This window comes from Phalacrocorax aristotelis, chromosome 8, assembly GCF_949628215.1.
Source record: "Phalacrocorax aristotelis chromosome 8, bGulAri2.1, whole genome shotgun sequence".
In the NCBI taxonomy this organism is placed as follows: domain Eukaryota; kingdom Metazoa; phylum Chordata; class Aves; order Suliformes; family Phalacrocoracidae; genus Phalacrocorax; species Phalacrocorax aristotelis.
Window position 1 is genome coordinate 23,360,978 of NC_134283.1, and position 25,704 is coordinate 23,386,681.

The window sequence follows — 25,704 nt, forward strand, 5'->3', positions numbered from 1 at the left end:
CTTATTCCAGTGAGCTGAAAGGCTACTGTATTGTGTTGTTTAAAACATTCCTAGCAGGTATTTAGCTGTGTTGCTCTTCATACCAACTAGTTGTTTGCTCAGAGGAGGAAAGTTATGGACTGCCTTATGGAAAGAAGCAGATCCTTGTCAGAGCCGTGTATTTTTCTAGAGGGGGGCTTTGAGACTTGGAATCTTGTCCCCTTTTGCAAGTCAAGAGTAGATCCTAATCCATCTGTGACCACAGCTGTTTACTGATGTAAACTGAAATGGGGAAATATACTTGACCATTTGAGAGATGAAATTTTCTGGTGGACCCGTGGTAGATGACAGACTGAGATTGATTCAGAGGGAGTTAACTGTGTGTATTTGGTTTATGTGGGAAGGTTGTGGAGTGGGCTGGGGGGCAGATGCTGCAGAAACCAGGGACTGCCCCCATGTCAGAGCCAGCTGCAAAATGGACCCATCGCTGGCCAAAGCCAAGCCATTCAGCAACGCTGGTGGTGCCTCTGATAATATATTTAAGAAAGGGTAAAAATGCTGCGCAGCAACTGTGGGAGGGAGGGGTAAGGAGAAAGCTGCGGGAGAAACAATCCTGAAGACAGCAGCGTTAGTGAAGAAGGAGATGCTGGAGCAGAGAATCCCCTGTGTCCCATGGAGAAGACCACGGTGAGGCAGGCTGTCCCTCTGCAGCCCATGGAGGACCCCGCGGTGGAGCAGGTTTGCTGACAGGGACCTGCAGGGACCCACACTGGAGCAGTTCTTGAAGGGCTATATCCCATGGAAGGCACCCTGCACCAGAGCAGGGGAAGACTGGGAGGAAGGAGCAGCCAAGACAAAGTGTTGCAGATTAGCTGAACCCCCCCCTTTCTCTGTGCAGTCCTTGGCAGGGAGGAGGCAGTTGGGCCTGGGAAGGAGGGGTGGAGGGAAGATCATCTTGGTTCTGTCTTTATTTCTCACTAGCCTATTTTAATTGGCAGTAAATTCATCTTCCCCAAGTCAAGTCTGTTTTGACTGTGCCAGTAATTGGTGAGCAATATCCCTGTCTTTGTCTTGACCCATGAGCTTTTTTTAATCTTATTTCCTCCCCTGTCCTGTTGAGGGGGAGTGAGAGAGCGGCTGGGTGCATGACTGGTAGCCAGTCATGGTCAAACCACCCATTGCATGTGGTGTAACCCAAGCTGAAGGCTGCGCTTCCACAGTTGTTTTCTGCCAGCCCTTGGTGCTGTCCTCTGTCTACGTAGAGAAATGTGTCCTGGTTTCATCTGGGATAGAGTTAAATTTCTTCGCAGTAGCTAGTAGGGGACTATGTTTGGATTTTTGCTGGAAACAGTGGTGATAATGTGGAGATGTTTTAGTTGTTGCTAAGTAGCACTTACACTGGTCCAGGACTTTTTCAGCTCCCCGTGCTCTGCCGGGTGCACAAGAAGCTGGGAGGGGGCACAGCCGGGACAGCTGACCCAAACTGACCAACGGGATATTCCATACCATATGGCGTCATGCTCGGTATATAAAGCTGGGGGAGGAAGGAGGAAGGGGGGACATTTGGAGTGACGGTGTTTCTCTTCCCAAGTCACCGTTACGCATGATGGAGCCCTGCTTTCCTGGAGACGGCTGAGCACCTGCCCGCTCATGGGAAGTGATGAATGAATTCCTTGTTTTGCTTTGCTTCCGCGCGCAGCTTTTGCTTTACCTGTTAAACTGTCTTTATCTCAACCCATGAGTTGCCTCACTTTTACTCTTCCAATTCTCTCCCCTGTTCCACCAGGGGGGAGTGAGTGAGCGGCTGCGTGGTGCTTGGTTGCTGACTGGGGCTAAACCATGGCAAAAAGTATCCGGAAAGTCACTGAGGGGGCAGGTGGTGCCAGAAGCTGGTCTGTGAAGCAGGGCCCAGTTCTGGGAGCTGCAGTTTGCTCTGCAGAGTCTGGCCCGCTCGTGGGTTACAGTAGCGTTGTGCACCGGTTCCCCTTGTCATGATCCAAAGCTGCAAGATTCGAGCAGTGGCTCTAAGTAACAAGTGCAAATAAATCCTCTGCATGTTGGACACACCTGTGTGGTTCCTGCTGCTCTGCTCCTGATGTGAGGCATGGTGCTACTTGGCTTTCCACCTCTGGTTTCATACTGGCTGCACAAAGGAGCTGACCCACACCACGCTCCCTTGTGTTCCTCAGGTAGGGAGACAATAAAAGCAAAATTCATGTATATGATTTTACTGCTTAGAATGAACCTAACCCCTGCCAGGAATGAGGTCAGCCACAGCAGGGGATTTCAGGTGCAAAGGACTGTGACGTTGTAAATTCAGAAGCTGGGAAAGATCCATGTCACAGCAGTTTTGGAGGGGTGGATATGGATATCAAACTTCCACGTTTTTCTTCAGTGTCTTTCCAGAGAATCAGTCTGACTCACTAGTGTGGTTTCCTTTTATTTAGCTAGTCTGTCATTCCCAAGGTAAGACACTGCACTTATTTAATTTCTGAGAAGAATTAGTAGATTTTATTTTTTCCGCTCTAATTCTTAGCATCCGTCTTGAACTTGCCTTTAAATTGATAAATTTGACTTAGACTTGAGTCTTTAAATTGATTAATTAATTCCCAGGTATCTGTGAAGAAGGGATGGCTCAAGGCCGCTGCTCTGCAGTCTCAAGCAGGGCCGAGCAAGGTCAGTGTGTCCCATTGGCTAAGTCAAAGCTCAGTGCAAACATCATCTCATGGGTGGCTCTTCTGAGGTGTCCGGGGCAGGACAGTCTGCACAGGCTCTGATTGTGCTGGTGCAGACTGTCCGACGGTCACACCAGACACCTGCCACTCTCGCTGTTTATCCCCATCCTAAGCCTGTCCTAAATCCCACTGCAAGTATGGATTGTTGTCTCTGGATGAGGCTGTGTGTGCAGTGCAGTTTCCCAAAACTGCAGCCAAATGGCCCAGTTTATGAGGACTCCTGGAAATCCAGCCTGGCTCTCGGCAGCAACACTTGCAAGTTAAACAGGTTTTGCACAACGCCAAAAGACATTATGACCAATATAGTTAAAATCTCTTTGGCAGGCAATACCAATACAAAGGGCAGTCATTTTTCAAGTGGGTTTTTTTTAGAGCAGTTCTGTTAATACAACACAGGGGATTTTTTGCAACATTCCAAAGGAAACAGCTTTGTTGTTTTAACAAACGTATCACAGAACTTGTATTTTTAAAAATACATTTCCTGCCATTATGGGACGTTTTGAGTGTGCCCTCAAGGCTTTGCATTCCAGAGTTTGAAAATTTTAATCTGAAGTAGTAATGAAATTTCCACCTTCCTTTCTCTCTGTTGCTGAAGCACCCTGAGAACCCTCTTTTCCAAAGGAGAGATCAGAGAGAACCTCGCAGGAAGAAGCTGCTGGTTCCTCCTTCCTTTCACTGTGTTGTTTCCTCATGCAGCTGTGCTGCTGGGACACACATCTGCAACCAGCTGCCTCAGCTGCTGGGCTCTCGACCTGAACAGCTTCCAGCCAAAGGCAGGAGATGATCAGGCTTTGATGAGTGGGAATGTTGGGACAGCGAGAGGTGAGATTCCCTATCTGGCCTTTCTCTCCTGCTGAGACATGTTCAGCGTCCAGTTGCAGTAAACTCAGGGTTAACTAAATTCAAGATTTTGAGGGACATGTTGTTCAAGTCCTAACAATGTAACTAGAAGAGCAAAACAAAGATATACCTGGCACTGTAAACAGTGGTTAGCTTCTTGAGGTCTAAAGTCCTCGGAGTGAAGCAAAACAAGTGATTCTTGCTCTCCGTAGCCCAATGCTCCCCATCGGGGGCTTTCTTGAAAAGCTTTGCAAATTTGGTGTCCCTCTACCAGACACCTTCTCTACATTTAAGTTCCCTGATCTTTCTAGATACACTGAGCTTTGCCATGTTACAGCTTCTCCTTTCAGACTACCCCTCAAGATACCTGCAGGTAGGATATTTTGGTTCTAGCTAGAGAATCCATCTTCCTTTCAATCCTTGTATCATTCTTTTCCTGGTATTTTGCAATTTGTACTGAAGGTGCTCAGCACCAAATGCAATATTCGAGGCAGAAATCCCAGGCGCCTCTTACCTCTGGGTGGTTCTTACTCCATCAGGCAGATTGTGATGCCTTACCAGTTTAAAAATGCAATCAGTTTTTGCAAGATGCCTTCCTTTGTTAGGAAGGCGTCTTCTGATTTCTGCTTTTCTCTTTTTACTTTTCAGACTATGTTATGAGAAAAAGAACAGGTTTTTATTCTTGTATTTGCTTCACTTGGCAATTTAGGCAGAACCATAGCAGAGCTGCTTTCCTATGGGGTTTTTGTTTCAAGAACCCATTTTCTCCTCCCTGGTGAGGGCCATGTAGTGGATAGACAGGACACTAAGGAATAGGAAAGATTACTGCCTTTCACTGGCATTGATTAACGAGAATGCAGGGAGTGGCTTTCTTGAAGAAAGGGACAGATTCCAGTGTTTCTGTGCTTGGATTAGTTTTCCAGCTCAGAGTTTGGTTAAACCAACTCATGGGGCAGCACTTGAATTTCTTTCAAGGTGACTTCATACTGGATAACAGTGGCTACACCAAGATGAAAGTCTCCTTGGGGACAAGCATGACAGCAAACCTGCCATGGGCTGAATTCACCTTTCACTTGCACCCAGACTGTGCTGACGGCACCTTATTTTGCAAATGTATCTTTGAATCTCTCCCTCTTTGAGCCAAGGAACCATAAGGCTGAAGGGCTAAAGCAGCCAGCTCGCAGCCTGGAGTTTGATGGTGGCTTCTCAGGTTCAGGTAACTACTATTGGAACCCAGTTGTTTTGTCACTGAGCAGCGCGCCCAACACCCTGCAGTGCCCTGGTGCCACGGGGGTGTGAAGCCTCTGCTCGGGGGCCAGGCAACCTCCCACTGCAAGCCTCACTGAGCTGAAGCAACTCTGCGTAGGCTGTGAAGTTGTATCGGGGTGCTTTGCTGCTTAAGCTGAAAGTGCTTCTGATGGTTCAAGCTAGCCTAACCTCTCTACTGCTAGTTACTAGGTGTATCTTTGTGTGCGTGGTGGTGGGAAGTATTTAGTGCTGTAATTCTGACTCTGAGCTTGATATCCAAACCTGGAGACCAAACAGTCCATTTATTCTTAATACTGGAAGTCTCCTTACTCTTCTTCAAAGCCTGTCATTCTTCCCTTCTGGGGAGAGGGCCCTATTTGTCTCGCATCTCCAGCAAGGAGTCTCTCAAGTGCAGTTTCCACAGGGATGACTTCTTGGTCTGGCTGTTCTCTTCGCACCTGATAAGCCAGGTCAATGTAGGTATCTAGCGTCTGATCATCAATATCGGGATCGATGGTGCAGAAGGTGGTTTTCAGATCATCTGCGGTCACCTCACTGCTGAAAAACAACACAGTCACTGCTATGCTGTGGTATGTGAAAGGAATAGTTATGTATTTGTGCCACAGTGAGAAGCCATGCTGCTTGAATTGCAGAGCAGAGATGTCTTTTGACATTGTTATCTCTGCCTTGATTAGTATCCCTTTGTTTTTTAAATATGCACGTAATAAAGACTGCTAGGTACTAAAATTCAAACTGAACAGAAGTTAGGAAATGTTAGACTTGTGATAACTTGGGAGGACCTTAAAACCCCTCTGTTGTGCACTGTGATATCGTTTGTTACAGAACTATATTTTTCCCCTTCTAACTCGGTGCCTGCATTGGACAGTACTTGACCTTATGGGCATCCGCCCACCTTCGGTGTTCTCCTCAGTGCTCTGTGCCTGGTGCCAGCCTTTTTTCCTATTCAGTAGCTGCCTCTTGTATATCTTGTTTTGAGGTGGAATTATTTCTTTAAATCTGCAGTTGTCTGTCCTGTTCACTCTTCCCACCCCTCAGAACCAACCTCCTGAGGATGTACAGGGCTTTCCTGATGTTTTTGGAGAGCTGAGGAGGTATCAGCTGAGGAGCTGAAGATAAAAGGCTTCAAGTACCGAAGGGGATTATTGGTACAACCAATCTTCTCAGCTCACTGGCTACCATATCCAAGTCCTTTGGGTCAGGAACTGACACTGCAATGTTTTGTAGAGCAGGAGTCAGCCAGGTTTTGGTATTTACTGCAATATTCATAGCTGGGGCCCTCTGATAGTGCAGGGAGCCCTGCACTGGTGGCCACACATTCCTGTGTCCACAGGTGGGTTCCCTCTGCATGCACTGGCTGATCTGCTGTCCCCAGTGGCCTCTTACCTCCATACTTACGTTAAATCTCCCAGCTCGTTCTTCAGCTGTCTCAGGTACACCTGCTTCTCCCTGACATGCTGGCTCCTGAGCTTTGCAATGAAAATTTCAGCGTTCCCCTCCTCATCCTAAAAGAAATTACAGGTGTGTTAGCACTGAACACGTGTTCCAGTAGGGATAGGAGCTGCCCCCCAAATGGGTATGAAAATAACCTAGCTCTCCTAGAAATCAAATTTCCATGTGAAAAGTGGAAAAAAAGATAATATGGAAGAAAAACTATCACAGAAAAGGCACAAGCTTGCATTGCCATTGTCTGCAGATGGCCTTTGGGTGTTAGAGATTGTGGTGGGCACTGCTAATTTGTTAGTCTGATAAACCTAGTTAGTCTAATAAAACTAATTTAAGCCCTAAATTAGGCGTATTCTGAACCAAAATGAAAACTTAAGTAACATCAGCTTACTTCTTTGAATAAGGATATATAGTCGATGAGGTCTTCAGAGCTGTCCAGTTTGTACCTGCTTGCATCCACTAGTTCTTGGATTGACTCTTCTCTTTTCAGGGGGAAAGCTTCCCTCACAGCCATGCTGTATGGAGAGAGGCAATGCAGACAGAAGTACGGATGCTGTTACAGTACGAGCACTTAATGACTGTTGGTGTGGCTGGCTCTTTCTTAGGCTACCAGTGTGTGCGTGTATTCCATAGGCCAGTTCAAAAATTTATTGCTTTCACAGAAAATGCATTTCAAAAAGCACCTGCACCTTCAGACACCAAAACAAGGGCAAAGCTTTCAGCAGTGCTTAGGACTTAAGTGAGTGTTGGATGCTAAGCCATGTCAGAAACTCTGAATGCAGCCCTGAGTGTGGGTTAGGTGATAGCCCAGACCGAATTGGTGTCAGTGTGTCTGTACCATGGCCATATTCCCAGCTAAGTGCTGGAAACAGCTGGTGCTTCTCTTCTGTACTATAGCCCAAAGAAATGCTGTATTTAGAGTTTCACTTAAGAAGGCACAGCTGATTGATTAACCAACCCCGTACCTGCACCAACATTTATGGAAATGCATTGTGACCTATCAGAGGATCCTGTGGGAGGGCCCCGGGTCCCCTCAGGGAGTGTGGCAGGCTGCAGGGGCTGCCAGCCTGTCCTGCTACATGCATGAAGCAACCCATGGCTGCTCTCGGGCCTCTTCAGTTGCACTACTCAAAACTTGCTGTATTCATGTTATTCTAAACCTAATGCAGAGGTTAACAAGTATAGACTTGCTAGAGGTTTCCTCACTGGAATTTGAAAGAAAGAAAAAAAACTCATCCCCTGGCTGTGCTGGCAGATAAGCAAAGCAGACAGACTCAGCATATCACAACATCTGACATGTGAGACATGGGCAGAGCTCGGTGGGCAACAGTCAGCCTCTTGCCTGAACTGCTTGCTGGTCAGGGATCCGCTGTTTGAGCTGTCACAGGCAGCCAGCTCCTTTTGCAGGTTGGAAATCAGCTGATTCTGGTTGTGGTACTGTTCTTCACCCACCTGGGACACAGGGAAAGTTCACAGGTCAGTAATGCCCCCATCTGTTCCTTGGACTACCTTCAAGAGGGAAACAAAACTGCAAAAGGACTGTGCTCTCTTCTAAAGCAACTTTTGCCTGAGTGGCTGTTAGTGATTTACAAATAACTAAGCAAGCAACATGGTGGCTTGCAGGGTGACTGTTCACAAGCGGCTTCTTGCTGAACAACCTGCCTGAACTGTTAAACCCTCAGGTGCAGATGCACACCTTGCATCCCCCAGAAAGGCAGCAGCCTCCCCACTCAGATGGTGGCACTTGGTCTCAGCCACTTTTCCATTTCCAAGCAAGACATAAGTAGGACAAGGACCTGGGGGGGACTACATGCTTTCGAGTTACAGGAGATGGAAAGATGTGGCCATGTAGCTAGAACTCTCCAGATCTGGCACAGTGTGGGGGAGCGAGGCTCCCAGGGACTGTGCGGTGCTGCAGTTCAGAGGTTTTCCCCTGATCTTCACAAACGCTGCAGGGACAGACCATGAACTGTTTGAGGAAAGACCTACTGAGAGGAAGGGGCCTATATGTAAGTCTTTGTGCTGTCTTGCAAACAGAAACCTCTCATCAGAGAGAGCAGATACAATGCAACTAAAGTGTTTGAAAGAAGTGGGGTCTTCTAGAAGCTCTGTTGGGAGCAGTAAGAGCCTGCCGTGCCCTGCATGGACAGGATTTCCTTCTCTAGTGTGTGTCAGTGTTTACTTTTATTCTCATAAGACAGTGCAGCTTCCTGGGGGAGGAATGGGAGGTGAAGCTGCTCTGCAGAGGAACACTTCCCCTGCCCGCTGCCTGCCACACCAGGGATGTCTGGGCAGCGGTGCGGCATTGGGTTGCGGGTTGCCTACCTTCCCGGTGAGTATGTCATAGAATGAGATCAGGACATGGTTTGACTGACAGAGTTGCATGTTCCCAAAGATGGTGTAAGACCATTCCATGGCAGCGGCATCTCCGTACTTCTGGAGGTAACCGAGAAAGAACTCAGGAAGACTGGATCACTTCCCCATCTGCGGATAACAAGTGAGTAACTCCCATAAGTAGCAGAAATAAATCTAATCTGCCTGTTTGATTCTAGCTGTTTATGTATAGATATCTGTCTTTTGGGGATCTCACACAGTGCTAACAGTGCTCATGCTGGCTGGAGTCTTCCCTGTTATTAGATCATTCACAATGTTTCTCCCAGGTTTGTTCTCTTTTTCTAGGTAAGTTTACAATGAAGCTCTTCTGTTGCTGAGGCCAATAATAAATTCCCTCTTTTCCTACCTATTTTTGTGAAATGTGCAGGAACTTTCTATCTGTGAGGCGCTACCCCTCTGTCAGATTTAGCTGAGCTTTGCTCATGCGTTGAGAAATGGGAGCAATTATTGGAGAAAAGTAGAGCCAGACAGTGATTGCGGCAACCCTATCTCCCCAGGATACCAAGCTGAAAGTAAAAGACAGCTGCCAAAGAAAACATTAAGCCATTTAGGGCTGATCTCGGAGATTTTTCTAGGCTTCTGGCTCAAGAGAAGAAATTTGTAAAGTGACTCTGCCTCTCTCAAGGTTGCTCTCATATGACTGAAGTACCATAACAGGGCTTTTCCAGTATCTGGGGGAACAGTATCATACTTGTCCCTAATATGGGAAGAATTAAACAGCCACTTTTATTCTCTTTTTGAGTCCTGTATCGCCCCAGACAAGCAACCCATAATGTCTGCCTTGGCTGAGAACACATACCTCACCCCTTTGGCCTCTGGTTGTCACTCCCAACTCACCCTGGACAGAGAAGGGGAAATCCTTCGGGTTTTGTGTAACAAAGCCAAAGCACCCTTATTTTAATTTATGTATTGATAAAAATTATTTTTTTTCCCTGCTCCTTGTTTAGCCTGCAGTGCCACCTGCTCCTCTCTCGCATGGGCACAAACACTATGGAGTTTAATAAGGGATTGACATGGATTAAAATCAAACCAGCAAAAAAGCCTGGCCTTGCTTTGGCTGCACAGATGTTTCTGAGGCTCCCACCACCTAAGAGCAGACACTGCATAGTTATGAGGGCGTGCTGGTCTACAGAGCACTATCACACCCCAGAATAGCAGCAGTCAGTCCAGCTGAGGTCTCAGACTCATGAGTGTGGCTGATTTAGCTTATGGTGACTGCTGCGGTGGTTCCTCCCCTGGGCACCCTGCATTGTGGAGGAATCTTCAGGGACAGGTCAGCTGCTCTTGCAACAGCTGCTGGACCACTGCAGTTTACAGCCGTGTGCAACCTGTGCTGATTTTGGTTTCCCGAATGCCTCTGAATTTGCAGCGGCGCTGGGTGTCAGCTGCTTCATGAGCACTAGGCTGTCCCGGGAGCAGAAGCTGCAGAAGAAGCCTTTGAGGCCTGGGATGGAGCTACTCCAGTTACCCATGTGACAGCATCCTAATTCATGAGTCAGATCCCTGGGGAGCTCTGCCAGGCTCGGGGTTACTGCCGGCTGAGGCGTTTTGTTCTTACTATGATTTATGCAGCTCAGCTGAGATGAAACAGTAGATGGACATGGGTGAGACCCTGGCTTCCCAAACTGGACTGACTGTCATAGCAAATGCTCTTTGTGGAGAAGGAAAATGGGACAAACTTGTTGTTCTAGTGCAATTTTCTCCTTCCAGGCATCCTTTAGGGTGTTCACCACATCCTTCTTAGTCAGCTTTTTGTTCTTGACATGACCTTCATGCCTCAGGTACCCAGGCACCTTGTCACCTTTGCCCTAAGTAATGTAAAAGAAACACACATATAGGTAAGGCATTCACCCCACTGGCAGTGATGCGGCACCAAAGCCATGTTCTCAGTGTCTACAGCCATTAAAATGAATCATTGGTGTGGATTTCTGCTTATGTCAACCATAAGCAGAAAAAGAAGGAAAACATAGGCCCACTGTTAAACAGAAAAGGAGAGTCAATCACCAACGATGCTGAAAAGGCAGAGGTCCTCAACACTTTCTTCACCTCCGTCTTTACCAGCACTGTTGGGTCCCAGGCTTTGGGAACAAAATTGCCGATTGATCCAAACACCGACCCACCATCAGTGAAGGAAGAGTTAGTATGTGAATAATTACTGGAGCTTGACTCCTACAAATCAATGGGCCCTGACGCCGTCCTCCAGAGGGTGTTGAGACAGCTGGCTGAGAAGACATTATCTCAAGGCCACTCTCCGTAGTCTTTGAGAAGTCGTGAAGAACAGGGGATGTCCCAGTAGACCGGAGGAAGGCAAATGTTACCCCTATCTACAAGAAAGGCTCGAGGAAGGATCCAGGTAACTACAGGCCCATCAGCCTTACTTCAGTCCTTGGGAAAGTTATGGAATGAATCCTCCTGGGGGCCATCGCAAGTCAAATGAAGCACGTGACTGGGAAAAGCCAACATGGCTTCACTAAGGGCAGATCGTGCTTGACAAACCTGGTGGCCTTCTGTGACAAAGTGACTGGCTTGGTTGACATGGGGCAGGCAGTGGACATTGTCTACCTGGACGTCTCCAAGGCCTTTGATACGGTCCCCCACAGTCTCCTACTGGAGAAATTAATGCATTATGGCCTAGACAAGTGGTCTGTGCAGTGAGTGGGGAACTGGCTGACAGGCCGCACCCAAAGGGTGGTGGTAAATAGCTCCTTTTCCAAGTGGCAACCTGTCACTAGTGGAGTCCCCCAGGGATCGATATTGGGCCCAATGTTATTCAACACCTTTATAAGTGATCTGGATAACAGCATCAAGTATAGCCTGATGAAGTTTGCTGGTGACACCAAGTTGAGTGGGGAAGTAGACACTCCAGAAGGGAGAGCTGCTCTGCAGGGAGATCTGGATCGGCTGGAGGAGTGGGCCAGCAAGAACCTTATGAAGTTCAACAAGGAGAATTGTAAGGTCATGCACCTGGGAAAACATAATCTGGGAGTGCAGCACAGGCTGGGATCCACCTGGCTGGAGAGCAGCTCTGTGGAAAGGGACCTGGGGGTCCTGGTGGACAGAAAGCTCAACATGAGCGAACAGTGTGCTGCTGCAGCCAAGAAGGCCAACAGGGTGCTGGGTTGCATCAAAAAGGGCATCACTAGCAGAGAGAAAGAACTCATTATCCCGCTCTACTCAGCGCTTGTCAGGCCACACCTGGAGTACTGTGTACAGTTCTGGTCCCCTCTATACAAAAAAGATGGGATGGGCTGGAAGGGCTCCAGAGAAGGGCCACCAAGAAGCCTGCCATACGAGGATAGGCTGAGAGAACTGGGTTTGTTCATCCTTGAGAAAAGGAGGCTCAGAGGGGATCTCATCACCGTGTACCCGTACTTAACGGGTAGTTACAAAGAAGATGGAGACTCCCTTTTTACATGGAGTCACATGGAGAGGACAAGGGGGAATGGACACAAGTTGCTCTTGGGGAGATTCCGATTGGACACAAGAGGAAAGTTTTTCACAGTGAGGACAGTCAACCATGGGAATAATCTCCCCAGGGAATTGGTTGACTCGGCCACGTTGGACACCTTTAAGTGTCGTCTGGACAGGGTGCTGGGCCATCTTGTCTAGACTTTGCTCTTCCCAGAAAGGTTGGACTAGATGATCCCTGAGGTCCCTTCCAATCTGTGATTCTGTGATTCTGTGTGATTCTGTGAAATCTCATTCCCAGTACTATACAACATATCTGTCAGCACCTCTGCAGTGTGTCTCAAGTGCTCCACGATGGTCAAAATGGGACTGTGTGAGAGGTTCTGCCTGGCAAAAATAGAATAGGAAAGATCTTCCTTGGAAAGAACTTCCAGGAATGGCAGGGCAAATGGTTCAAGCTTCTGGAAAGAGATGTTGAAGGACCAAAGAAATGCCACCCTGTCACTGAGAAAACCTTTGGATACAGTTATGCTTGGTGTGATGTGAAGGATCCTTGTAACATTTCCTTGTCCCTCTATCACTTCCTGATTCCCCCATGTGCTGGGGTGCAGTGCAAAGGGACAGCATGAGTGGAATTAACTTCCTGATGCCATGAAAAGTAGTCATTCCCTGCTATGTAGTCTTGCTTCTTAGTCTTAGTCATTCTAGTGCTTTGTCTTAGTTCACCTCATCAGCAGGGAATGAACCAGGGGGTAGGGTCAGGGGAGGAGGACAAGGCTTTTCAGCAGCAGGAAGCTGTTCATTTGTCTCAGCCATATAGGGGAGCATCAGTAAGGGACTCAAGTCCACTAGTACTACCTGTGTGTCTGATGATTCATTGTAAAGTGTGGCTACTTCAGCTGTGTCTTCAGTGTGTTCATGCTCAGTTTCAGTTTTTCTCTTGCACCTGAGATTTCCTAGCTTTGAATTTTTCAGTGGTTACACTATTGGGAAGGTGAATGTTTAAAACACCAGCCATGAAAGCAATTCTCCCACCCTTCTAAGGGATATTTATTGCCACTACATCTCAATGAGAAGAAAGCTTACACATACCCATCCAGGGAAGACATTTTTATCTTCTAGTGTTCCTGTTCCTACTTCTTCCAGAAGCACGTCCACTAGCTGATCGCTGCTCTTCCCCGCAGCCAGACAGCCCCACCAGGAATCACCTCTGCAACAGCAAAAAGACACTGAGCTGCTAGAAGAGGAGAATGCACCCATGCACACTAGTCCTGTGGGAATCCCACCAGGAGCCTTATAGATACAGATCTCTAGACACCTGGTTTGTCTCCTAAGATGTCTTAAGCAAACCACTGCTGAATACATTTAGCACCTGAACACTTTGCCCAGTTAGGCCAGGGCGTGCAGTTGAGCTGAACTCGCTGGAGTTCAGCGCAGAAGTAGTCTCGCTCTTCTGCAATCTCTCTGTGGACTGCCTGCAGTGTTTCATATTCCTTATGGAATCCTTCTGCAGAGCCTTCATCTAAAGGATACAGAAAGGAGGACTGTAACAAACTAACCAGAGTAACAGAAATTTTCAGTTGTCAGACAGCTCTGGTCAGTGTACTCCACAGACTTATGGAGAGCTGTCCCTGGCTACTTGCTTCCAGTTTGGAAGAAAAAGAAATAATTTATTAAATTTTATTGTTACCAGTTACAAATCTTCTGGCAAAACATGACAGTGACCCTTTTATACCTGTTTTTGTGTTTAAAAATAGATCTTAATCCACTAGGAGAGAGCAAGAGAAACATAGGGTTTTGTTCTAGAAATTTTTACATGTATCCCCTTCAGATCCACTCTATTTAGAAAGTGTTTCTTTTTTATATGATTTATCTTTGCTCTCCTACTACAAAGCTACATTGTGATTCTGAGGTAACCACAGCTGTAGTTGGGGTTTTGAACCCCGGGTTCAAACCCGGGGTTTTGAGGGCTGGGTCTGTATTTATTATGCCATAATGTAGGGACACGAACAAGCTGTGCTGAGGGTCAGGGTCAGGGCTGGAATGGAGATGCTAATGGTCCAAACGTATCTGGGACAGCCAGCACTGCTTTTCTGGGTTTTCCTCCATCCCTCTTCACAGCAGTGCACTAACTACGTCGTTAGTTACATTTAGTTACGTGCATTTCTCCTGTGCATCTCCAGGGCAAGCCAAGCAAACATTTATTCTGAAAAGGCAGCAAACAGATGCAATGGGAGGAACCTAGTCCAGTTCTTTCACAGCTGGAAAATGCATTGATCGGCCCCATAGTTGGTTTGATGACCTTGGAGTTTCAGTAGGCTAAAGAAGCCAATTAATACTACCAGAAAAGGCAAAAACCTGGCTAGACAGAGGAGTGTTAGTAGTCCAGCAGTAGTAACAGTTAGCCGTTGGACAAAACTGCCATGTGTATGAGGTAAACCTAGTTCATGTATTTATATATGCCTTCAGGCAGTAGTTCTTAAGCTGTATTCTCTGAGCTCTTGGTGGTGGGCCATTATTGCTTTTACTGTGTTAATTAATTTAAAATTTATGTTAAAGGTTTATGATGATATACCAATTTTGAGTCCTCTGGCAGTACGAGTTTCCAATAGATAGGGAGCTTTTGGGGATTAGAAGACAGTGGCTTTTCGTGTATATACAAAAACCAAAGAAATGCCCATTTGTGAGCTCTGGGTTTACCGAGCCCCTATCCCAACCTGAATACTGATGCATCATGTTATGTTTGTGTTTATGTAGTTTAGCTTGAAAATTAGGAGCCCATGCTCACCTCCTGAAGTAAATCAGAGTATTTTCTCCAGTGATTCAAAATCTCTCCTGGGCACAACATCTCCATAGTCTGCTATCATTGTGTTCAGCTTCACCTGGGATTTTGTGAGGTCCTGCCAAGCTATCTTTAACGCCAAAGTTAACTTCACCACATCTTCACCCTTGACATCTTTAAACAACAGCCATTGATGAAAGCCCATGACAGTAAAATTGCAGTTGTAGTTTTCTAAATTGTCTATTAAGCTTTTAGACCACCTAACCTTACAGAGTGTCGGCAAAAACTGAATGGGTGTAGACTGTTTTATTATTAAAGAACTGCAAGTCCAGGAGTATGTTGCAGTATTCACATTCCCACCCACCGTCTTGCCTCCTCTCCCACGCACATGTACATATTCAAAAGCTCAGGCTTGCTTTTGATTAACGGGAAGGATCACAGTTGGGGAGAGTCTTACACAGATGCAATGGCTACAGCTGGCAAGTAAGAAGCAGTAGTGCTATGGTGCCAGTGGATCAACAGAGTGACCTCTGTGCCAGGTATTTGTGACACCTGAATTTCAGAAGTTCTGCCCATCCCTGTGGACAGGCACAAAGCTGGCAGCTGTGGCTGGGTGAGACATGCTGACAGTTGGCACTGGAGTCAAAAAACATAAGGAACCTTTGCCTTGGGCAGCTGCTGCCTTCAATCTAGCTGTCGTGCTAAGAAACAGCATACGATAATATGAGCAGTGACTTACTGAATCAGATCAGACTATCAGGTACATCTCTGCCCACTCCCTTTCCTATCCGTTTATGGACTTTCTGGCCATGAATTTGTCTATCCTCTTTTAAGAATCTGAAGATATTTCAGAGAGACTCTGAATTTTTACTGTAGTACTGTACCCATGGATGGGCATTTGGGTCTCTGTGCAGGATAGGTTCTTACAAAGATCTACTCCCTCTACCTTGGGTTTGGTGACATGTCATGTCCAGCCGTTCATTATGCATATTACTCAGTTTTGCTAGAAGCAGTTTGCGGGCACCGTACTCATTGAGATAGGGAGCATACTCCTCAGCTATGCTTGTCTGCAGATGTTCTACCTGCAGGAAACAGAGGCTTGAACTGATCAGAAGCACGGCATCACTGGGAACTCTTGGGCTGGTTTGGTGGGTCTAGAGCTGAAACTAAGGAGCAGTGAGTGGGATAAGGGAAGCAAAATGGAAAAAAACAGAGCAGGAGAGTGGGCAAGAGATAACTGTAGAAAAGGACAGACTGGATAGAAATACGACAGAAGAGTTCAGACTCAGATGTAGTGTGCAAAAGGGTGTTCCATCTGAGTGTTTAGCCTTCTGAAGTGTGAATGATATACATTTCATATTCCGAGTTACACCATTCGTCTGTTGTAAGCCTGTATCTAGAAAACCTTCCAGCAACTTATACTGCCCCTGCTGCTGGTCACACAGGAGAAAAAAAGCTGCTACATTTACCAATTTACACCACTGGAACTGGTGACAGAAATGTATCTTGGATGGTAACACAGGATGGTATTTGTGCTGTATTTTTAATTTTTTATTGTAATTTAAAATTTTAATTGCATTTTAAATTAGTGGCAAAGTAAAACTATCAGAAATCTGGAAGTCTTATGTGTAAAACCATAGCTTATTTCCATGATGCGCATTTTATTACATGGTCATATCCTGTCACATGCCAACACCTACCTAATCTGCTGGATAGAGAATGAATCAAGATGGTGTTTTACTTTTTGCTCAGAAGGTAACGAGTGCCTTGGTGAACTCTTGACTGTTCTGATTTTGATGAGAATTCTGAATTCTTTTAGTCTTATGAAAGTACAAGCCCTCTGTAGCAATGCCTGTGTCCCTACACCATCGTAGCCACAACCATGCTGCCACCAGCAGACAAGTCAGCAGCTTAGGCGGATCTTTCCAAGGAATTTTTTAATATCTAACTGTGCTGCAGTTAGAATATTTGAATGCTGTCTCAAAAATGGAATTCTGGTTTTAGCAGAATTATTTTTCCCAACCTTCTTCACCCAGATTGCAAAACTTAAATAGCCCAAACTAAAATTTGGATTCCGGGCTCTATTCTTAGGTAAGGCAGGTATAACTCTGCATAAATTATCAGTTGCTCCTTTCAGAGAAGGTTCTTTATGGCTCCCTGGAGTACTGAGGACTGTGAGTACCAACAAGTGGAACTGGCTAGTTCTAGGACTGCAAATGTAAGAGAATTTTGATCTAGCTAGTGAAACCAAAGCCTCTAAGGTTCATTCACAAAGTGCTAGCTAGACGAATAAGGAGCCTACATAGTCTGTCCTGAAGATTGTTCTTCTTAACCTTTACCATTTAAACTTAGTACTTTAACTAGTGGATGAAAGCAAGTCCAGGTGGAGTTCCTCATGGTGTTATCTAATCTCTGACTACAGCAGAATTGCTGTGTGACAAGAACAATTTGCTTCTTCCTCCTGCTCATGTTTCGCCAGGAGGATGGTACAGCCCTGGAACAGGCTGCCCAGGGAGGTGGAGAATCGCCATCCTGGGAGGATCTCAGAACTCAAGACAGATAAGCTAAGTTCATGGCTGATCTAATGTAACATAGGCAATAGTTTTGCTTCATGTGGGAGGTTGGGCTGGAGACTGTAGACATTCCTTCCAACTAACACTTCTTCGATATTTCCTGAATTAGCTACAGCACATGTCAGGGCCCCCAAGAACCTTAATTGTCCTGACCATCCTCAGCCGGACCCTCCACACCCACACAACATCTGCCCACAGCCAAGGAGCTCTGCTTAAGCTCAGGCTGAGGCTTTTGGGCATTGTTGAGCTATGTTGTAGGTGTATCTGCCTCCAGTCTTGTCTCTGTATCCTAACTGGACCTTGGACTGATGTTGTAGGTAGCTATTCTCCTGGACGGACCTCTTTGGATGTTTGTTACAGCTTTGCCTCCAGTCCTGACTCTGGCCCTATCTCCTGCTGCTCCAGAGCGTTTGCTTCATCCCCCCACCATGGATGGACCATGGCCTTAAATGCCTCATCTGGTACTGCTGAGGATGACTGCTGCCAGCACCTTGCTTGGTGCTGTGAGACTGTGCCCTGGCTGGTGGGGCGCTGACTGTGTTGCAGTCACCCTCAGCTCCTGGCTCATCCTTTCTCAGGCAGCAGCCCTGCTCTTGTTGCTCTCCAACAGTAGTGCCATTTCAGCCCGAGTAGCTGAAACTGTTCAAGAAGTGTATGAAGTAGTAGTTTAAATTGGATAGATCTAACTAATCTTGCCTACAGACATGATGGTGCAGTGTGACTGCACCATCAGTAAGATGAATGATACAGATTTAAAGATGCTAAGGGTACAATCTAGTAAAAGAGTGCACGTACTTTTGCATAAGAACTTAAAATATTAGTACCAGGTAGATATTTATTTCCTCCCTCCTTCAAATGTGACACTGGGAGGGCCAGGTGGGACAAGTGATACAAGTGAAGACTTCTGACAGTGGCAGCACAGCCTGTCCCAAGAGAACAGGATATTCTCTGGAGCTGACCAAGATCCAGCATTGCTGCTGTGCCAGATGTTCAGTGCCTGCTCTGAACTTCTGCTGGCATCAAAGGACAAAAGGCTGGGAGGTAAGAGGTCAGATGTATAAAATACATCCAACGGGAGTTGGGAAACCTTTGATTCACCATTGTCTGATTTACCTGAGTCTGAAGAGAATTCTTTTCTTCCTTCATGTTGTTAATGAACTTTAACAAATGTTGTTTCTCTTGCTTTAACATATTTATTTCATTTTTCTCCTTTTCCTGCAGTGCCAGTATCTGCCGGGTGCACTCCTCAGAGACAGTTGTGACCGTAGGCTTCAGGAACTCTAGGCCACAAATTGTTGTCTCCTGATGAGCCAAAGAAAGCAGAGGTGGGGGTCTCACAATGAGCAACAAAGCCTGCATTTTACTCAGCTGGACTGTTGGATATTCAGCCTCAAAACAGTGCTGGTGGGAAGTGGGATTGAACATGGAGCTTTTACTGCTTGGCCTGGTGACTGTCCAAGGATTGGGAGTAGTATCTTTTGGGATTATATCCTGCTGTTTATCCAGCTGTGCATATCAACTTCATTTCAGCTCACGCTATTTATACTGGTTTGGAAAACAAAGGATGAACAGTATTTTATTTTGGATTTGTTAAGATATAATGAGCACTGATGGTTTCATTTAAATTCCACTAGGTGGGAAGTTGTCACCATTTTAAGCACAGACAGCATATGAGGCTAAAGACAGATGGTAACTAGCAATTTACCCTCTTCTGTGAAGAAACATTCTTCATGAACTTCAACCTGCTTTATTGTCTCCAAATGCATGGTCTCATGCAACCTTTTGCATACAAATTTATTGTCAACCCACTATCCTCTCTTTTTAGGTATGCCTTAAACTCTGCTTTTGCCTTTCTCTTCAGCACATCTAGTAAAGAACTCACGTGCTTTTCACAGAATCACAGAATCACAGGTTGGAAGGGACCTCAGGGATCATCTAGTCCAACCTTTCTGGGAAGAGCAAAGTCTAGACAAGATGGCCCAGCACCCTGTCCAGACGACACTTAAAGGTGTCCAACGTGGCCGAGTCAACCAATTCCCTGGGGAGATTATTCCCATGGTTGACTGTCCTCACTGTGAAAAACTTTCCTCTTGTGTCCAATCGGAATCTCCCCAAGAGCAACTTGTGTCCATTCCCCCTTGTCCTCTCCATGTGACTCCATGTAAAAAGGGAGTCTCCATCTTCTTTGTAACTACCCGTTAAGTACGGGTACACGGTGATGAGATCCCCTCTGAGCCTCCTTTTCTCAAGGATGAACAAACCCAGTTCTCCCAGCCTATCCTCGTATGGCAGGCTTCTTGGTGGCCCTTCTCTGGAGCCCTTCCAGCCCATCCCATCTTTTTTGTATAGAGGGGACCAGAACTGTACACAGTACTCCAGGTGTGGCCTGACAAGCGCTGAGTAGAGCGGGATAATGAGTTCTTTCTCTCTGCTAGTGATGCCCTTTTTGATGCAACCCAGCATCCTGTTGGCCTTCTTGGCTGCAGCAGCACACTGTTCGCTCATGTTGAGCTTTCTGTCCACCAGGACCCCCAGGTCCCTTTCCACAGAGCTGCTCTCCAGCCAGGTGGATCCCAGCCTGTGCTGCACTCCCAGATTATGTTTTCCCAGGTGCATGACCTTACAATTCTCCTTGTTGAACTTCATAAGGTTCTTGCTGGCCCACTCCTCCAGCCGATCCAGATCTCCCTGCAGAGCAGCTCTCCCTTCTGGAGTGTCTACTTCCCCACTCAACTTGGTGTCACCAGCAAACTTCATCAGGCTATACTTGATGCTGTTATCCAGATCACTTATAAAGGTGTTGAATAACATTGGGCCCAATATCGATCCCTGGGGGACTCCACTAGTGACAGGTTGCCACTTGGAAAAGGAGCTATTTACCACCACCCTTTGGGTGCGGCCTGTCAGCCAGTTCCCCACTCACTGCACAGACCACTTGTCTAGGCCATAATGCATTAATTTCTCCAGTAGGAGACTGTGGGGGACCGTATCAAAGGCCTTGGAGACGTCCAGGTAGACAATGTCCACTGCCTGCCCCATGTCAACCAAGCCAGTCACTTTGTCACAGAAGGCCACCAGGTTTGTCAAGCATGATCTGCCCTTAGTGAAGCCATGTTGGCTTTTCCCAGTCACGTGCTTCATTTGACTTGTGATGGCCCCCAGGAGGATTCATTCCATAACTTTCCCAAGGACTGAAGTAAGGCTGATGGGCCTGTAGTTACCTGGATCCTTCCTCGAGCCTTTCTTGTAGATAGGGGTAACATTTGCCTTCCTCCGGTCTACTGGGACATCCCCTGTTCTTCACGACTTCTCAAAGATTATGGAGAGCGGCCTTGCGATGATGTCTTCTTGGCTTTCTTTGCTGTAACATGTTTTTTCAGTCTCAGCTATTTCCCCTTTTACTTGAAAACTTTTCTTAACGATATTTACCTGAGGAGCCTAGTGACAGTACTTGACTTGGGTCCCACATTCTAGTTACAGTTACAAAGAATTTCATGATGCCACCTCCTTGGTGTGGAGGCTTGTTTTTATGGGTAGATGGAATACCACCAGGAGAATAAAATTATCAATGATAGGATATTGTGTGATTCAAATGAGGCTGTGACCAAGCCTTATTTTGTTTGTGAATAACTGCATTATTCAGCAAGCAAAACTGTTCACTCCCTCTCCTGAACAGGACAGAAATGCTGGTGGATGCTGAATAGTCTGGCTTGGAGTTTTTTTCCTCCTCAGTAAAACCTGGTATTAGTATTTATGTACAAGTACTATGCAACAGATTTTGCATTTTAAAAGTTAAACCGCATACATAAATCTAAGAACAGGAACTACTTTTCTCATTACACTTGGGTGTGAATTTCCTTTCTGTGCTATAACTGTACCAAAGGTTTTGCAAAACTCTTTCACTATGATACTTGTCTCTGGGCAACAGATGGCAAAAAATAGAGCATTAGCACAGGGATTCTGCCACTGTGCTGTTTGGTTGCTCAGTGTGACCATGTTAAAACTTCAGCAAACATGTTTCGAGGTGTAGTTTGAGTGTTTCACAACTGACTCCTGACCACAAGCAAACTTCTTTAATTTAAGTGCAACAGTATTTTTAATTGTAGCTGCCCAGTATGTCAGAAGTTAGAGCACAACTCATTGGCCGCCAAAGGAATCATTTTGTAGTGCGGACACTGGCCAGTGCCATCTGAGGACATTAGCTCTCTGACCATTCAGAACTCTCACCAAGCCAAGAAAGGACAGACATTCTCCCACTTGGAAAGAACTCAGGCTGTGATGCAGCTCATTGCACGTTCAGAATTTCTAGATGGGCCCAGAAGTCAGAGCACCACAATGGAGTCAATGTGAAGGCCCTGTAGACGTAGCAATCTGAGTGTTATTTTAATCAAGAAATGTATTCAGCTGTGGCTAACATCATCATGAAGACCTACCCTGTCACTCAGCTTTGTCTTAAAGGAGCTCCCAGCAACATAACCTCTACCTCAGATCAAGGTAACAACGGTAAGGATTTGATGGCTCTCTTCTCCATAGCACTGTGTTCCAAATTCTGCTTAGTACCTTCACATTCATGTGGATTTACTCCAGAAATAATGCCATAAAGCCTCAGTGCTGGTTCAGCATGACCTTAACACCCAAATGAGCTACAGCTGCAGTTGTATGCCCAGTTCTGGGAGAAGACATGCAGTTGCAAGCAGCCAGTACAGGCTGCACACCCCTGTTCCTGTTAGAGATGGCTGCCTTCTCTGGTCTGCAGCCACAGCTGTGCACATGCTAGCTACTTCAAATGTCATGCTGTCAAAATGATGCAGCTAAATATACAGTGCAAGCAGTACAGTTTTAGGACAACATTTAATAATACTTTCTTTTAAAACCAGAATACTCTGATTGAACTGGGAATATGTTGTAACGCTAGCAGATTTAAGGGGAGAACCTGCCCCGGCTGTGGGTGCAGTGCTGAGCACCTTAAACATCATCTAGGCTAAGCTAGTACAGGATGGCAGAAAAAACCGAGTAAGACATAGCTGCTAAATCAGACCACAAAGATAACATCCAGCTGGCTGAGAAATACAATACTGTGGTGTAAAGGAGGCTTAGTTACAGTTTCAAAGGGAGCTGAAATGCTACAGACAGATAATGCATGTTAGGTGGAGTGATGGTGACGTCACTCTAAGCAAACTATCCCATTTAGCTGCACCTTAAGACTCCAAGCACTGTAGTGAAGGACCATAAACAGAATATAAAATAATCACATTAGGAGCCCTCAGAATGGCCACCTCTCACAGATTTTAAAGTTGTTTTTGTTAAGCACAGTCAGACATAATTTAAGAATAAAGATAAGCACTTAGGAGTACATTTCCACAAATCAGTAAATTTCCTTCCTTTTCTCCGTCTTTTGTACCCTTTCTGCTCTCAGACATTTGCTTTTCTCTGTTCTGTAGCACAGATGCTTTCATGAGCAATTCAACTCACTAAACCAACAGGAAACTTTGCAGCTTTTGGTCTTTGTTTTTCCTGCCAGGTGAGTTGACTCTCATATAGGTGTCCAGCAAGTGGCAGAGCCGGTGCGGGAGTGCACCATCAGGACTGGATAAGTGGGACATTCTTGTTTCCATGGCCATGACTTGTCGGGTTGGATTAGATCACTGCTTCCTTGGCCAGGCAGGTAAGCTGTCTGTGCTAGGCAAGCAGAAGGAGGCCTGGGAATTACTTACAGATAACCACATCCAATACCCTTAGCTAAAAGGGGATGGATAACAAGCAGGCCTTGTTAGCAAGGTAAAATCTGTAATTAGGAAAATGAGTCCTCAATACACAGAAAAGTAGGAGGACCCAAATCCTAACTTTAAAAAAAATCCATTTGTTTTATTCTTAGAGCTTCAAATACAGTTGCTACTATGGCCTACTGGTTCTCTGGCATTCAGCTGATTTCCAAAAATAAAGCAATCACAAAAGATATGTTTTGCTGGGTATCCAGAGACTTCAAAGAAAAAAAGGGAAATATTACATCCAAGCAATTTGGAGGAGTCATTAAAAAAACGTTTAAGAGGGAAAAAAAAAGCTTCAGAAAGCAGTACAGTGTAGGCTACAGCATGGGCACCAGTAACCTCTCTGGCAGCTGAAGCAAAGAAATGTCTACTAAAGAGTTCTAGAAGGATACTGATTTAAAAAAAATGTTTTTACATAATGATTAAAATTTACTTATTCACTTGGTTGAAGTATACTGTGTAAAGAAAGGCTTTTGTCTATATGATGGATTATCATTAGGTAGCCCAGGTAACAGGTACTGGGATAAACAATATATACCCTTTAGGAGACTGTCCCAATAGAAAACTGTTGACATTTGATAGCTGCTCAATGGCCAGCGTGAAATGAGCTCCTGGTTACAGTCTATTTCTAGCCCTCTGTGATTGTTTACAGAGTACTGGTATCACTGTGGCATCTGAATGCCAAGCAAAGTTTAAAGCACACTAAGAACGGACAGGGAACAGCCAGTGCAGTTCTCTGCCTGGCCTTGCATCAGGAGTAATTCAAGCTTCAGGTTAACAGAGCAAGCGCACCCAAATATATTAGTATGATACACTCCACTACAAATGTGATTGTCCCAGAAAAACCTCAAGACACTGATGTTGCCTGAATAGTGTATGTGATGAAGATTTAAAAAATCTAAAGCTAAGAATCTGAAATATTATAGGAAAAAAAAACCTCCAACAACCTCATCTTGTGTATGAAGGAAATAGACCTAACGGACCAGGAAGATGTTTTTACCAGCTGGCACCTATTTAGGCTGTTCATCCCATACATGTATCCAACACACCTAAGCTCTGTAAGAACACCTCTCCATTAGTGTATTTTCCCCACAGGTCAAAGTCCAAGAGCTTACCCAAAGTAGCTTCATACTCGTTCTTTATAGCTGACAGCAAGGGCTTATAGGTCTTGAAGTTGTCTATAAAGAATTTAAAGGTCTCTCTGTAGGGCTGAGAGAAGAAAGAGCTTGAGAAAACATTCAGTGGCACATTTTTCAGAATTCAGGGATAGCTGGTTTGTCCAACACAAATGGCATCTAATGACAGTAAGAATAGTATAAAAATACTGCTACCACATTTTATTTTCTCTCTCCATCTTTGCTATGCCACCCCAAATATGTCAGATGAAGGTGGATTTCTCTCCCCTGTTGATAGGCACCGCGGCATGACGGAGAGCAAACAAACATTTTAGTGGCCCAAGAGAACCTTCGATCAAGTCTATCATGCCACAGCTCTGAAATGATGATACTGTTCAGATGGAGCTGGCTAGAACTGAAGTTACAATATGAGTGTAACAATATGGATGTTAAAGATATGTAACAAGATCATATTGCTGCTGTTGTTGCCTATTTTGTTAAGTTAAATGGAAAGCTTTGCAGAGCAGAGTCTCTCTGCAGATGTCCTTTTCAGCAGAATAAAACTTGTTCAGAGAGGATATTCAAACTCCCATGTCGTATATGGGCCACGGGAAGACTTCATTAGCAGTAAGTAGCATTCTCCCTGAGTGTACCTCACTATTAAATACATTTCAACATGTTGCGTAAGAGAGTAAAAATATTTTCAAAGCATAAACAAAGTTATGAGATCTCTGTTTTCTCTTGCCATTAGTTACTTTCTGTTTCCCTCCATTCTCTTCCACCTACCACTTTCTTTCCCTGTCACTACAGGATTCCTTTGGGAATGAGAATTTGAATTAATTTGTGCAGAGGAAATTGAATCTAAACTTCCCAGTCTACATAAGTGCTCTAACTGCAGGGTGGTACAAAAACAGGAGTACCCACTCCTCCTCTACCTGTGTTTTGAATTAAAGTGGTGGTTCTCAATGTCTCCACAAGGTGTATCCTCAAACACTCACAACAGAGCCCCCAGGATCAGACCCAGTAGAACCAGCAAATTTTGGGGATCTTGATTAGGCTTAGGCAGGAGCTAGATGAGAGAGCCCCTTCTTGTCACATGCTGAAACTTAACCTCAGAAATTAGATGTTTTGCAGTGAAAATTTGGGAACCTACACACTTGCCGCTTTATGGGTATAGACAGAAATCTTCAGGCGTTTAGTGACTAAATTCTGTTTCACATCCACTTTAGATTACCATGTCTTTTTCAAGACTTGGTCTTTGATTTTAAAATGGAAACAGTCATAGAAGATACGGACTACACAGGAAGATGTGAACAACTCTGTGCCTGGGAAGATCATGGAACAGGCCCTGCTAGAAGCTGTGCTAAGGCACATGAAGGACAGGGAGGTGGTTCGAGA

General features: G+C 45.5%; 1 protein-coding gene across 1 annotated transcript in view; it reads right to left on the reverse strand.

Annotated features, from left to right (window-relative positions):
* Positions 1-19: 19 nt before the first annotated feature.
* TSNAXIP1 (translin associated factor X interacting protein 1) overlaps positions 20-25,704 on the reverse strand; it is a 33,546-nt gene continuing 7,861 nt past the window's right edge. The window contains 14 exon segments of the mRNA XM_075101925.1: positions 20-5,357; positions 6,219-6,325; positions 6,658-6,781; positions 7,609-7,718; positions 8,592-8,750; positions 10,340-10,468; positions 13,161-13,278; positions 13,422-13,569; positions 13,572-13,590; positions 14,857-14,881; positions 14,883-15,024; positions 15,797-15,932; positions 18,537-18,739; positions 24,313-24,400. Of these exon segments, the coding sequence (XP_074958026.1) occupies positions 5,129-5,357; positions 6,219-6,325; positions 6,658-6,781; positions 7,609-7,718; positions 8,592-8,750; positions 10,340-10,468; positions 13,161-13,278; positions 13,422-13,569; positions 13,572-13,590; positions 14,857-14,881; positions 14,883-15,024; positions 15,797-15,932; positions 18,537-18,739; positions 24,313-24,400 (1,737 nt within the window). The 3' untranslated portion in view covers positions 20-5,128.